Here is a 14,880-nt window from a genome sequence, read left to right as displayed (position 1 = left end):
CCGGGCTGGCGAGTTGCTCACTGCAGCTCTGGCCATGGAGCAGCCTCAGTGCAAGAGTCCCGGGCCGTCGGAGGCGTCGAAGCGTTGCGCCGCTGCCGTGGTGCCGGCATGGGTCAGGCTGCGGCTCGGTGCATCCTGGAGGACAACCAGTGGCTGCTGGAAGTAAGTACCAAGCACTGGGTAGATACGGTGGAAGATAGTGGACTTCAAATGGGAGTGGTTGGTGAAAGCATCCTGCTTGTCTGTTAGATTTTCACTTACTGTAACTGCAGGAAAAATGTTCCCGATGTTGGGGGCGTTCAGAACCATGGGTCACAGTTTAAGAATAAAGGGGGGGCCAGTTAGGACTGAGATGAGAACAAACTTTCTTTACGCAGAGAGTAATGAATCTGTGGAATTCTCTGCCACAAGGCAGTGCAGGCCAATTGACATGTGTGGACCCTTTGTGTGGATAGTTACCCCTTAAAAAGTTACCTCTTAAAAATACTTCATACAAAAAACATTGAAATCATGCTTCTACAGTGCACTAAAACATGATTTTAATACATCAAATTTCAAAAAGTTCCTACCCTGGAAGGGTGGACACCCTTCTTCCACACCCTCTCCCCACTCGGTTGCTCCACTCCCTCACTGGGTACCCCCAAGGCCAGTGATCAGTGATTGCACAGCCTCCCCCCTTTCAAAAACGCTCCAATCCAATTTAAAGCATATATGTTGCATTCAAGTGTAGGTTAAAAGACTCACTACAGTATGCACCATATTGCACAATTTCAAGCTGAAAAATGCAAATGTTCCGTACCAATGGGAGGGGGGACACCCTCCTCCCCTCCTCCTCCCCCCCCCCCCCCCCCTCCCCCCCCCCCCCCCCCCCCCCCGGTCGCTTTGCTCCCTTGGCCCAACTCTCACCCAATGTTGGCAGCCCTGCAATCCCCCTGATTTATGTGAAACTGAGCAGGCAAGTGGAAGTGAGATGGTATGGTCCATGGATGACTGGGGATAAAATGGCCGTCCGCATAGTAGGAAGGGTAGTTTTTGCCTTGTGCAAGAAAGATTTAAAATTAACTGAAAGTGCCTGCACTTCCAGCTTTTCCTAGCCTGCAAAGAAAGTTGAAATTCTGTAATTAAACACATTTCTGGGGCCTCAGTCCAGCTCGTGTCACACATGGCTGCTAAAGGTACTAGTCTTGCCCTACTCAATGCCTTGATCACCTCAATGACATAAAAACAACATCAATACAAAACAAAAAAGCTTTAAGTTCTTAGTACCGCCCATTGTGTGAACAATTTGACCTCAAATTTTCATTAAATCTTTACCTTCTCACTTCAAACCTATGCCCTCTGGTTCTTGAATCCTGGGAAAAAAGACTGAGCATTCAGCCCATCTATGCACTCATGAATTCATGCACTTTGATAAGATTACCTCTCAGTGTCCTGTGCTGCAAGGAATAAACTCTCAGTCTGCCCATCCTCTCCTTACAACTCAATCCCTCAGGACCTGACAACGTCCTTATAAATCTTTTCTGTATTTTTTCCAGTTTAAGAAATAGAAACATAGAAACATAGAAATTAGGTGCAGGAGTAGGCCATTCAGCCCTTCGAGCCTGCACAGTCATTCAATATGATCATGGCTGATCATCCAACTCAGTATCCCATACCTGCCTTCTCTCCATACCCTCTGATCCCCTTAGCCACAAGGGCCACATCTAACTCCCTCTTAAATATAGCCAATGAACTGGCCTCGACTACCCTCTGTGGCAGAGAGTTCCAGAGATTCACCACTCTCTGTGTGAAAAAAGTTCTTCTCATCTCAGTTTTAAAGGATTTCCCCCTTATCCTTAAGCTGTGACCCTTTGTCCTGGACTTCCCCAACATTGGGAGCAATCTTCCTGCATCTAGCCTGTCCAACCCCTTAAGAATTTTGTAAGTTTCTATAAGATCCCCTCTCAATCTCCTAAATTCTAGAGAGTATAAACCAAGTCTATCCAGTCTTTCTTCATAAGACAGTCCTGACATCCCAGGAATCAGTCTGGTGAACCTTCTCTGAACTCCCTCTATGGCAATAATGTCCTTCCTCAGATTTGGAGACCAAAACTGTACGCAATACTCCAGGTGTGGTCTCACCAAGACCCTGTACAACTGCAGTAGAACCTCCCTGCTCTTATACTCAAATCCTTTTGCTATGAAAGTTAACATACCATTCGCTTTCTTCACTGCCTGCTGCACCTGCATGCCTACTTTCAATGACTGGTGTACCATGACACCCAGGTCTCGCTGCATCTCCCCTTTTCCTAGTCGGCCACCATTTAGATAATAGTCTGCTTTCCTGTTTTTGCCACCAAAATGGATAACCTCACATTTATCCACATTATACTGCATCTGCCAAACATTTGCCCACTCACCCAGCCTATCCAAGTCACCTTGCAGTCTCCTAGCATCCTCCTCACTAGAATATTTTCTGTATCACTTTAGTGACCTACGGGATATCCCCTGGCGGTAAGTTTCAGATATCAATGACTCTTTTTGCAAAATAATTTCCTCTCAAATTATCCCCAAACGTACCCATTGGAATAATTAAAGAATAATTAACCTACGAGAATTACTTACCAATTGAATGGGGAAAGTGGTGTTGTTTATATTCCTCATGGTCACCAAAGTTCCCTCCTCTCGTCTTCAAGAACCACCTGTGATAAAATTCAACTGTACTGTGATTAATCAGCAAATCATGTGATAAAATATTTTTCATGTGAATAAATGCAACAATAAAACAACAGAAGCATTTTCAAATAATTATGTTCTAATCTTTGCAAAATACAGTTTTCTATTTTTGGCCGTGATTTTGAAACTGATTTTACAATATTGACAAATGGTTGCTTTACGCTTTCATGAATTCTTGTCAAATCTGTAATATTCATTGAATAGGAAAGGAGAAAGCATTTTATGATGCAAAAATAATCCCAAACCCAGGGAATTAGGTTCAGTTCTAATGTTGGATGTTATCTGTATGGAGCATGCATATTCTTTACCATGTGTGAGCAAGAGGTCACAGGGATGCAGACAAAGAATGAGACGGGGAATGGGACTGCTCTGAGAGATGAAAGACGAGCGATCGGACACAACATGGCGAGTAATACGATCCTTCTGCATGGTAGTTAGTTAAACAAACAAAGGTTACATTTTGGCATCAATGCAAAAGATGACTTAGACAATGATTTATATGGAAATTTCCCAACTCGAGGTGAACAATCCCAAATCAGGGTAGAACAGGAGGAGCCCTAGGATTATTAGTCCCCGAGTTATTAAATTCATGCTTAGCACTGTATTAATTTCTCTAAATCTATTTCATAACATCAGAAAATTGGCTTTTTATGAAATCAGTACAAATAGGAAAGTTTTATTTTGCCTTACTGGTAAAATGGGTAGAGAAGGGCCTGTGGAGCAGAAACGGGAATGAAACCCTTTTCATTTGTTAAAAGTGTGGTTGCTTCCCACTTGGAGTCATTCCCAACATCTTTAACCATGATGAGATCGTCCTTGCAGATGTTCATATCTTGCTCCTCACTCTTTGGAATGTTGGATAAGGCTCTGGTGAAAAAGTGACCTTGATGCAGAAATAAATAATAGTTTTGAACTGTCTTTTAATAAATTCATCAAATTGGTTTAGCACAGCAGTATTCAACCCAATGAGCCTGTGCCATCTTTTGTTGACCAATCTATTCAGTCCCAACATTTCCCCTTAGTCCGACAAGTTATTCTCCCTTATTTGCCTATTAATTCCTTATTTGGAAGTCAGGATTAATTTAACCACTCTACAGGTAGAGAATTCACATCACATTATTCACATTGTGAAATACAAATTTACCTCACTTGTTTCTTTTGCCAATCGAATTGAAACTGATAATTGAACCATCCACTAAGGGGAGCTATTTCACTTTGCTTGCTCTACTTAAACCTATCATCATGTACACTTATATCATATCTCCTCAACGTTAAACTAACCAGACAAACTTTGTAGCTGCAACCCTTCATTCCTGGAAGCATATCAACATCTCTCTCTTCTGCACTCTCTCTGGAACAATCCCACGCTTCTCAAAATTGGATGCAATATTCCAGATTCAACTCAAGTTTTATAAAAGGTTCAGTACAACTACTCTACATTTGTACTTTGGACCTCTGCTAATGAAGTTTACAATCCCATGAGCTTTACTAATCGCTCTCTCAATTGATAATGTTACTTTCAAATACGTACGCACATTAGCCTTCTATTCCTACACATTGTTTAGAAATTGGCATTGGAGCCTGTATTGCCTAGTTTCATTTAATTTTCAACCAGTATGCATTATTTCGCACTTCACAATATAAAATTTCTTATGTCACTTGTCTGTACATTTTACATTTTGATTAAAAAAAAGCGAACATTGGTTAAAACTACGTAAATTTAATATTATCAGCTGAAGCAAACCCTAAACTGCAAAAGGTAGCCAATCCTAAAGCAATTGGCGTAATTTCCATCTCTTAGATGGTGCCACTGATTATAAAAATTCATACCTTATTTTCCTTTCATCCTTCACCTACGCTGAATTGATGGTGCATCCACTGTATGATGGATGCACCATCATTTTTGCAGTACAGTGGTAGTACTTTGTTGTATACCTCTTCCAAAATATGGTTCCATCAACTTTAATCAAATTATATTTTGGAAACAGAGCAGAATATTTAGCTGTTACTAAATGATCTAACTGTACAATATGACAAATAATTCTATCTGTGGGAATATGTTAAAGAGCTAAATTAAATTAGCCTGAGGTTCTGCTTCCGAGCACAATTTAGTCTGTACATGTTTTGTCGAATGACAATTAATTTGGCCACCCTTGATAATTGCTCGTTTCTAAGCTTTCCCCCAGTCTAGTTTCAGTAAAAATACTGAATCAAGCACTTGAATCAACTAAATTTTATTTTACCAAAGCGCGTCACAGATCTCACACTGTACCCATCCCACCACGGGTTCGATCCTTGTGCCTGCACGTTCAAACCCCCTAGGCCTCGCTCAGACAGAGGCACTCCAGAAGTGTACGCGGTCCTGAGCGCCCTTCCAGAAGATCGATGCTGAGCTTCGTGGTCGAGGACTATTATAGGTCCCGGGACCTCGAGGACCAAACCACATGGGGGTGGTCTCTTAATCACCCAATTACAGATATCGATTAACCCCATACATGACAGGCATTTCCCTAACCCAATGATACAACAGTTTAATACATTGTATTCACAACGGACTTTGAGATTAAGTCAACTTGGAAACATTTACTCTGATTAACAGAAAACTCAGACAAGGCTCAACACCTCAGCCAATCAACACTTAGCAAAGTCAGATTCTGCAACATTATCCGGAAGTGGCGGCGCTGCCCAAGCAGCTGCGGCTCGCCTGCAGTCCGTCTGTCTTTTTCTTTTTTTGTTGTTTCTTTTGTCTTGTTGGATGTATGTTTTAGTTTATTTTTAGTTGTGTGTGTGTGTGTGTGTGTGGGGGACGGGGGAAACTTGTTTTAGTCTCTTCCTTCGGGGGGGATGCGACCTTTTCTTTGTCGTGTCCCCATCTCCGTCTGCGCTGAGGCCTAATCGCGGAGCTGGCGGCCTCCAACTGGGGCCGACCTCGAGGCTCCGGAGGCAGAGCCAGGACTCACCATCGAGAAGCTGGCCGACTTCGATAATGTGGTGGCGCTGCGGCGGTCGTCCGACTTCGGGGCCTCGGAGGCTTCGGCCGCGGGCCCGATGGACGACAGCATTGGATGACAATAAAGGATACTTTATACTTTACCTTATTATTTACAATTATTTACAAGGTGTATGTCTGGTTTGCAGCCATCCAATCCATTCTATGCATTTTGCACCAGATTGACACAGTTTGCAGGGCTTCCCATTCTTTGCTTGCAAATTGTCTCTAAGCTCCAGACACTGTGTCACCTCTTCACAGCCGGTCCCAGCTCTGCAGAGTGTAATTCCAATTTGACCAAATCTCCCAGCAACCCTGAAACTTAACCCCATTTTGAAGTCATAGCTGGTCCAATTTAGCCAGGATTAATACCCTTTGAAAGTGATGGAATTGCTCACCGCACTATTCAAGATCAAAGTGTTAATAGGGTGGGGAGAGCCAATCTACCAATTGTGTTACTCTACCTTAATATGACCCCACTTTTGTTTAAGAAATTGAATCTCCTTGAACAGGACAAAAAGTCATGCTTTTTATCAACAGAATGATGGTTTGGCAATTGGCGGGTGAACTGGCCTACTGCCAGCACAAATTTGTTGTTTGCACTGTTGACTGTGAGCCCATTGTTCACGTGTAATTCATTCTCTGGTGACACTTGAATATTATAATACATTTACTGTGGAATGCACCCATACTCTTCACATTGTGTTTTTGATTTTCTGTTTTTGGACTGAATTCTGCTTTTAGTTTGTGTCTCTGTGATGTCTTTATTATTTATTTTACTCTGATTATATGTTTATATTTCCTGTTAATCTATGTAAGGTGTCCTTGAGATGTCTGAAAGGCGCCCAACAAATAAAATGTTTTATTATTATTATTATTATACTGGGCGAGGCAATGGTATCGTCTTGTGTTGCACGGATCAATAATTGTTGGGATTGGATTGAATTTACTGCCATTTGCAAAATCCAATGTTCATCAACATGAAACCGAATGTACTAATATAAAGATAAAATCTGGCTAAATTGATATATTAATTTAGAATAATCAAATAAAGTAAAAGGAAGCAGCCAGTCTCACATAATGGCTCCAGTGAATTAATGCTCACGGAGTGCCTTTACTACATGCTCATCAGATCAGATTCAATTTCAATTTCAAATCTCAAAGTACAATCAGATAATCGGGAGCAAACAGCTCAATGATTATGCTATAGTTCAGTCCCAGCACCAGAAGACCAGATGTTCCTTTACCCCAATCACTCTGTTGCCTTAATAAATATAGATAAGCATAGTTTGTGGGAATAAATAGCAGCAGCCAAATTACTTATTGAAAATAGCTGAAAGTTATGGGACGTGTAGCTTCAACAACTTTCATGAGGCTCAACATCAAAGCAAAACAATCCACTTGATTTGCAAACCCTCAACCACCCAAATCATTCATTCCTTCTACAAATGGTGCACCAAGTTACCATCACTGTTCTATGAACATGGAACAGTACAGCAAAGGAACAGGCCTCTACACGATGCAAAGATAAACTAACCTCTACCTGTATGTGACCCAGGTCCCTTCATTCTCTGCATGTGCTTATTTAAAATCCTCTTAAATGCCTCTACGACCATCCCTGGCAGCGTTGTCCAGGCACCTACCACTCTCCATGTAAAAAAATAACCCCACTAATTTTCCATATGCAAAATCCAATGTTCATCAACATGAAACCGAATGTACTAATATAAAGATAAAATCTGGCTAAATTGATACCTTAATTTAGAATAAATATTGCACGTCCCATCTTAAAGCTAAGTCTTTGAGTCTTTGACATTTCCTCCTGGGGAAAAAAATCTGACTGTCTACCCTAGCGATGTCCCTCATGATTTTATATACTTTGATCAGGTCTGACATTTCAGAGAAAACAATCCAAGTTTGTCCAGCCTCCCCTTGCAGCTAAAAACTTCCAAGAAACTTTCTTGTAAACCTCTTCTGCACCCCCTCCAAAGCCTCCACATCTTTCCTGCAGTTTGGTGACCATAGGTGTAGTCAATACTCCAAACGCAGCCCAACTAAAGTCTTATAAAACTGTAACATGACTTCCTGACCCATACTCATACCCACAATAATGAAGGCAAGCATACCATACATCTTCATTACCACTCTATCCACTTATGCTGTCACTTTCATGGAGCTATGGATTAGGACTACAAGATCACTTTGTTAACTGTATTAACACGCCATTAACTGTATACCTTTCCCTTGCATTCAATTTACGAAAATGCAACATCTCACACTGGCTCATATTAAATTCCATCTGCCATATCTCTGCCCATTTCTATAGCTGATCTATATCCTACTGCATACTTGCCAGCCTACTTCACTGTCCATAACCTGACCTCTAGCCAGAATAACACCCTTCCACCACAACACGCCATCTTCTGATTCTTATGTTGAATCCAAACGTCCAATTCAGCATGGATCCTATGCAGCATAATCTTCTGGAGCAGCCTTCCATGAGAGACTTTATCAAATGTCTAACTAAAATTCAGGGATAACATCGATGGCCCTATCCTTATTGATCATCTTTGTCGCCTCAGAAAATTCCATCAAGTTCCTAAGACATGACCTGTTGCAGGCAAAGCCTTGCTGACTGTCCCACCTTAACCCATTCTCACATAAACCTATCCCAAAGAATCCAATCTAGTAGCTTCCCTACCACTGACAATAGAATCACCAGCCTCTCATTTGCTGAATGATATCTACTTCTAAAATAAAGGAACAATATTGGTCACCCTGCACTCCTCCCGGACCGTGCCTGTGGCTCAAGGTCTTTGTTAAGGCCCCTGCAATCATCTCTCTTGCCTCTTTCAATAACCTGCAACCTGCAATAGATGCAATAACCTGCAATAGATTCCAGGACAATGGGTCACAGCTTAAGGATAAGGGGGAAATCCTTTAAGACCGAGATGAGAAGAACATTTTTCACACAGAGAGTGGTGAATCTCTGGAACTCTCTGCCACAGAGGATAGTTGAGGCCAGTTCATTGGCTATATTTAAGAGGGAGTTGGATGTGGCCCTTGTGGCTAGGGGGATCAGGGGGTATGGAGAGAAGGCAGGTACGGGATACCGAGTTGGATGATCAGCCATGATCATATTGAATGGCGGTGCAGGCTCAAAGGGCCGAATGGCCTACTCCTGCACCTATTTTCTATGTTTCTATCATCTCCAAAACCAATAATCTCTACCACCATGATGGAGATTGCAGCTTGTACAAAGGAACACCAGCAAATTAATGTTCCATTCCATGTCACATACCACACTGACTTGGAAGTATCTCACTGATCTTTATCATCTCCAAGCCTAAACCCTAGTATTCTCTATCCAAAAGCACTGTGGAGTCCATTAAGTAGAAGTGAATTTAAGGATAGGCAATAAATGCTGGCCTTGCTAGGGATGCCCAGATACTAAAAGTTAGCTGGTACCTAGTTACAGTTGGGATACAATGAAATGTAATGATAGTTACAATGAAATGAGTACTGAGAAAATTACTTAAACATGCTGCTGTTTTACTGATTCTTTTGAACAAAATGCATCAGCAAGGACTGGGACAGGATCAGAGAGAGTTTAGAGAAGTGGGTGGACGATTAGGACCGTTGTTGGGGATTGGGCAAATGATAAGGAATGAGGATGAGATGAGTGGCTCACGATTTTGGCATCCTCTTCAGGTTTCACATGATTGATCACTGGGTTAATGCAGTTAGCACTTTGGAATCAGAAGATGGAGGATGCAATCTGTGCATGAGGGGATTTGAATCAGTACCCAGGTTAACAGGGAGATCATGGAGTGGAATGGGATGGGAAGTTAAGAATTACCTTTGAGAAATAGGAGAATGTCAGTCATGCATAATAATAATAATAATAATAATAATAATAATAATATTTTATTGTCATTACACATCAGTGCAACGTGATTTAGTATGCAGCTTCCAACCGATGTAAAAGAAAAGTAAAATAAATAAATAAACTGTGTGACGTGACCATCCGAGGGAGACAGTCCCAGGGGGGTGGGGGGCACTCAGCAGGGCCGGTTCAGAGCCGCTATAGCTCTGGGAATAAAGCTGATTCTGAGTCTGGAGGTTTGGGTGTAGAAGGCCTTGTAACGTCTGCCGGAGGGAAGTAGTTCGAACAGTCCGTTACAAGGGTGTGAGGAGTCTTTATGGATGCTGACGGCCTTCCTGAGGCACCGTGTGTGGTAGATGCCCTCCAAGGCTGGTAGCTGTGTCCCAATTGTGTTCAAACTGGGTTGCCTGGAAGTAACTAAAGGTTCTGCAACAACTTGATCCAATATCTCTAGCAAATTCCCTAAAATAAAGCAACTTATTTTAATTTGCAGTTGACATGCAAATTGCAGCAGAACATTGATGCATGTCTTATGCAGGGAAATGTCTGGCCAAATATGCAGAATAATGTGAAGTAAGTCAGAAATGGTTGTCAATGGTTTTCACTCTGTGGTAAGCAAGCATGTTTTCAATCATATAGCACTGAAATAATCAATACTGTGCAATCCAATTTATAGGTAAATAATATTTTTTATATTACTCTAAGTCAGTAATATAAATTACCATGTGAAAAATATATGAGACCCGTGATGAACAGAAAAATCCTGTTGTCCAACAGTGCGGAAAGTACGTGAACAATCGAGTTCCTAGATTTAGCCTCATTATTAGTAACTTAAATGGAATGCAGGACTAGGGCCTCGCAAAGTGTGTCCCAGCAAGTTATAAGTTGTAAAAACCATTAATTTGAATAGTTTCAGACAGAAGTTAAAGTAACCGAGAGTTGCAGAAGCTGATGAATTGCCACACAAAGGAGGGGATAGTATCATTGGTTCCTCTGACATGGAGGAAAGATTTGAAATCTGAAATGATACAGATGGGTGGAGGATCTTAAGAACGACAGAAGAAGCATCCATATCGGACATAAAGTAGCAGTGAAACAAATTAAACACTTCAGATAAAGGAACATCACGGAGCTGCTATCTGGTGTACTGTGGAGCAGCATTAAAGAAGTTGTCCAGATACAAAGAAAGAGAATGTATATTCATCATCAAGCCTATTCAACCATTCAATGAGGGAACGGTTGTTCTAACTCCTAATAATTATGTACAAATAAACCTACAATCCTTTGTTATTCACTAGCCTCCACCACCTCCTGTGGGCTTACACAACCATTGTATCATGTAATTTCTCCCTTCCTCTTTTCTCTGGAATTTGATTTTGTTTTTATCCCTGTCTTTTCCCAGTTAAACCTTAACTGTACAGTCACTGGAACTCACCAGCCGCATTCACTCATGCTGAAATTATGAAGCAATAGACATGCAGGAAATGAAGGGCAGTTACCAAGTTGTGAGCCAATATTACAGAAAATATTTGTTTCCTCCATAAGACAGAACAGAGGACATCAACCAATTAACAATCCAAACTTAAATATCATCTGTCGTGAGTACGCAGGCTCAGTTTTGCCCGCAAACGACCGAGTAAACAATCAATGTGAAGCAGGTCATTGAATAGATCCATTGCTGGAAAATTTGGTGACTATTAAAACAGCCTTGCATAGGCTGGTGCAATGTGCAAAAATAAATCAAATGTAGGCACAGAGCTAGAGCAGCTGCAGATAATATAAGCCCATGTGTAAGTGCAGAAAGATTCAGTGAGCGGGATGGAGATTGATAATCAGTGGTTGCGAACAGGCTGGAAAGAGGCCAAGGAATCGTATGGTGCCCACAGGTGGGGAGATCAGTTGTGGGTAGGTGGAATCAAACAAGAGATTAAAGGGTTACACAAAAAAGCTGGAGAAACTCAGCGGGTGCAGCAGCATCTATGGAGCGAAGGAAATAGGCAACGTTTCGGGCCGAAACCCTTCTTCAGACTGATCGGGGGCGGGGGTGGGTGGGGACAAGAAAGGGAAAAGGAGGAGGAGCCCGAAGGCTGGGGGATGGGAGGAGACAGCAGGGGGGCTGAGGAAGGGGAGGAGACAGCAAGGACTAACAAAATTGGGAGAATTCGATGTTCATGCCCCCGGGGTGCAGACTCCCCAAACGGAATATGAGGTGCTGTTCCTCCAATTTCCGGTGCTGCTCGCTGTGGCCATGGAGGAGACCCAGGACAGAGAGGTCGGAGACGGAGTGGGAGGGGGAGTTGAAGTGCTGAGCCACCGGGAGGTCAGCTTGGTTATTGCGGACCGAGCGGAGGTGTTCGGCGAAACGATCGCCCAACCTCCGCTTGGTCTCACCGATATAGATCTGAGATTAAAGGGTATAGGAAAGAAATGCAGATGCTGGTTTAAATCAAAATCAAGATCAGTCTGAAGAAAGGTCTCGACCCGAAACGGCACCCATTCCTTCTCTCCAGAGATGCTGCCTGTCCCGCCGAGTTACTCCAGCATATTGTCCAGCAAGAGGTGATGGAGGTGGTGGAAGGATGGTGTCAAGGTGAACTCTTTTGGTAGATTAGAACTCTTTTAGGTAGATGACAACTTTTGTCAGGCAGGAGCTAGGGAGAGTAAATTGGGAGCAGATGTTGCCAGACAAGTCCGCATCCGATACATGGGTGTCATTTAAAAGCCAGTTGATCAAGGTTTAGGACCGGATGTTCCAGTCAGGAGGAGGGATAAGGATGGCAAGGTAAGGAAACCATGGTTGACTAAAGAGGTTGTAAAGTTGAAACAAGGGACTGCACATACTGGTTAATACACAAAAGGACATAAAGTGCTAGGGGAGCCCAGCAGGTCAGGCTGCATCTCTCGAGAACAGGTTTTTTGTGACATATATAACATTTGAGGTTGATAGCCTTCTACAGACCCTTTGGCCTGGTATTCAATTGTGGGGTCAGGTTCAAGTGCTAGGTATGAGGTGGTGTCCAAGAGCTGGCGCCTGGCCTTGGCACAGTAGAGGTCAGCCTGCCAGACAATAACAGCATTAAGAAAACCAAAAGAAGAGATGACACTGGCCTGGACAAATATCTTTGGAACTTATGTCACCACAGGTGAGGTCCCAGAGACTGGAGAGTGGCCAATGTTGTTCCTTTACAGACTATTAAAAAAAAGCTGTAAGTGCTGTGAATCAGCAAAATTCTTTGGGTTCCCTCAGAGTATTTTCCAGTATACACTGTTAAGGCCTTGAATAAACTGACTAGTTTGGGAAAACACTACTCTATGCGATTTTCTTTGTGTATTGTCCCAATCTGAACCGTATTTAAGAGGGTGGGTATTGTATTGTATTGTTGTATTGTATTCAATTTATTGTCATTGTCTCAATTTGAGACAACGAAATGAATTTCCCTTACAGGCAGTATCATTAAAAAAAAATCACAAAGAAATTATAAAAATAAATAATAAAACATATTAAAAATAAAATTGAAATTGAATTAAAATTTAAAAAAAAGCACAAACACAGAAGTCCACGACACAACATAACATATATGGCACCAAGGTGAGGAAGGCACCATAGTCCAGCCAGCCTCCCCTCCGTGTTCATCCGTGGTCGGGGCCTTCCGAGCACCCGCAGTCGCCGCCCCGGGTGGCCCGATGTTCAGGCCCTCACGCCGGGCTGGTGGAACACCGACGCCGAACCCCGACAGTGAGCAGCCTCCTCCTCAGCGACCCAGACCTCCTGATCAGCCGCCTCCCACTGCCGTAGTCTGCAGCTCCTGAGTCCGCAGGCCGAGCCGGGCAGAGTCACAGGACCCCGCACTGTCCACCAGCGCCGCCCGCGTTGGGAGCTCCGCAAAACGCAGCTCCAGGATGTCGGTGCAGCAGGTCCAGCACTCCGGGCTCCAGACAGCGACCCCCCGGTAAGGCATCGCCAGCCCCGCGATGTTTCAGCGCTGTCCTGTCACTGCTGGAGCTCCGGTCGATCCTGGCAGGAAAGGCCGCGCCAATCCAGGTAGGTAGGCCGCTGGGGGGGGGGGGGGGGGAGGACGCGACTCGAATAATAGTCGCGTCCTCACCAGGAAGCGGCTGAAGGACGGTATCCCCCGCACCGTGCCCTCTTCCCCCACATAAAAACACCAAAAAACACACTTTAACATAATTAAATAAACAAAAAAACAAAAAGATACCGGGCTGTAGGTGGAGGCTGCTGGCACCAGCGCCACCGGAAGTACAATACACGTCAAACACATAATTCCTGCCAGCAATGTACCGCTGCCAAGTCTACTACCAAGTCTAGTTGAGGTACTTCGAGCAGAGAAGAGGACTGAGGCCAGCATGGATCAGTGATAGTCATATTGAATGGTAGGACAGGCTAAACTGGCCAAGTGACCTACTCCTGCCTTGTGCACTTGTGAAGATGCCTTTGTCTCAGCATTCAGATTGGACTCACTGCAGAATAGAGTACAGGTTTGCTTTGGGGATTTGGATGCAAAAAAAAAAAAAAATGGTCATATATTTACTCAACTTAAATTTAAGTTATATCTCCCAAATTCTAAAATTTAATTCCTTTGTGTAGAGGACAATTCACACATGATGCAATTGCAATTTGGCAAACGCAACAAAGGATTAATTACTGCACCATGTTACGTTTTGCCAAACACTACACAAGGGTAATTTACTCTTACTTTAAAGATAAGAATAAAATTGTTTCTGATTAACTTGGGAACCCTGCATGATGCTTGTTATATATTCTGAATATCTTTACTTTCAGTCAACAAATATTTAAATTTTCAATAAACAGAAGTTTTAATACATTTGTTTGAGAAGGAACTGCAGATGCTGGAAAATTGAAGGTAGACAAAAGTGCTGGAAAAACTCAGCGGGTGAGGCAGCATCTATAGAGCGAAGGAAATAGGTAACGTTTCGGTCTGAAGAAGGATTTTGGCCCGAAACATTGCTTATTTCCTTCGCTCTATAGATGCTGCCTCACCCGCTGAGTTGCTCCAGCACTTCTGTCTACCTTCAATTTTCCAGCATCTGCAGTTCCTTCTCAAACAAATGTATTAAAACTTCTGTTTAGTGAAAATTTAAATATTTGTTGACTGAAAGTAAAGATATTCAGAATATATAACAAGCATCATGCAGTGTTCCCAAGTTAATCAGAAACAATTGTATTCTTATCTTTATCTTATCTTACCTTTAATACATTTGACTGTTTTTTGCAATCTTCAGCAGCAAACCTCTTTGGAGATTAAATAAC

The 14,880-nt window shown here is 42.7% G+C and overlaps 1 protein-coding gene across 5 annotated transcripts in view; it reads right to left on the bottom strand.

Annotated features, from left to right (window-relative positions):
* LOC129701662 (SH3 domain and tetratricopeptide repeat-containing protein 2-like) overlaps positions 1-14,880 on the bottom strand; it is a 109,608-nt gene that overhangs the window by 33,308 nt on the left and 61,420 nt on the right. For all 5 annotated transcript variants that reach the window (XR_008724244.1, XM_055642997.1, XM_055642999.1 and 2 more), the window contains 2 exons: positions 3,406-3,598; positions 2,605-2,681 (listed from right to left, as the gene is read on the bottom strand). Coding sequence is in view for 4 of the 5 variants with exons in the window: in XM_055642997.1 (XP_055498972.1) it covers positions 2,605-2,681; positions 3,406-3,598 (270 nt within the window). In the remaining variant the exon portion in view is untranslated. The remainder of the gene's footprint in view (positions 1-2,604; positions 2,682-3,405; positions 3,599-14,880) is intronic.

This window comes from Leucoraja erinacea, chromosome 11 (genome assembly GCF_028641065.1).
Source record: "Leucoraja erinacea ecotype New England chromosome 11, Leri_hhj_1, whole genome shotgun sequence".
NCBI lineage: Eukaryota > Metazoa > Chordata > Chondrichthyes > Rajiformes > Rajidae > Leucoraja > Leucoraja erinaceus.
This window is presented reverse-complemented; position numbering and strand designations above follow the sequence as displayed.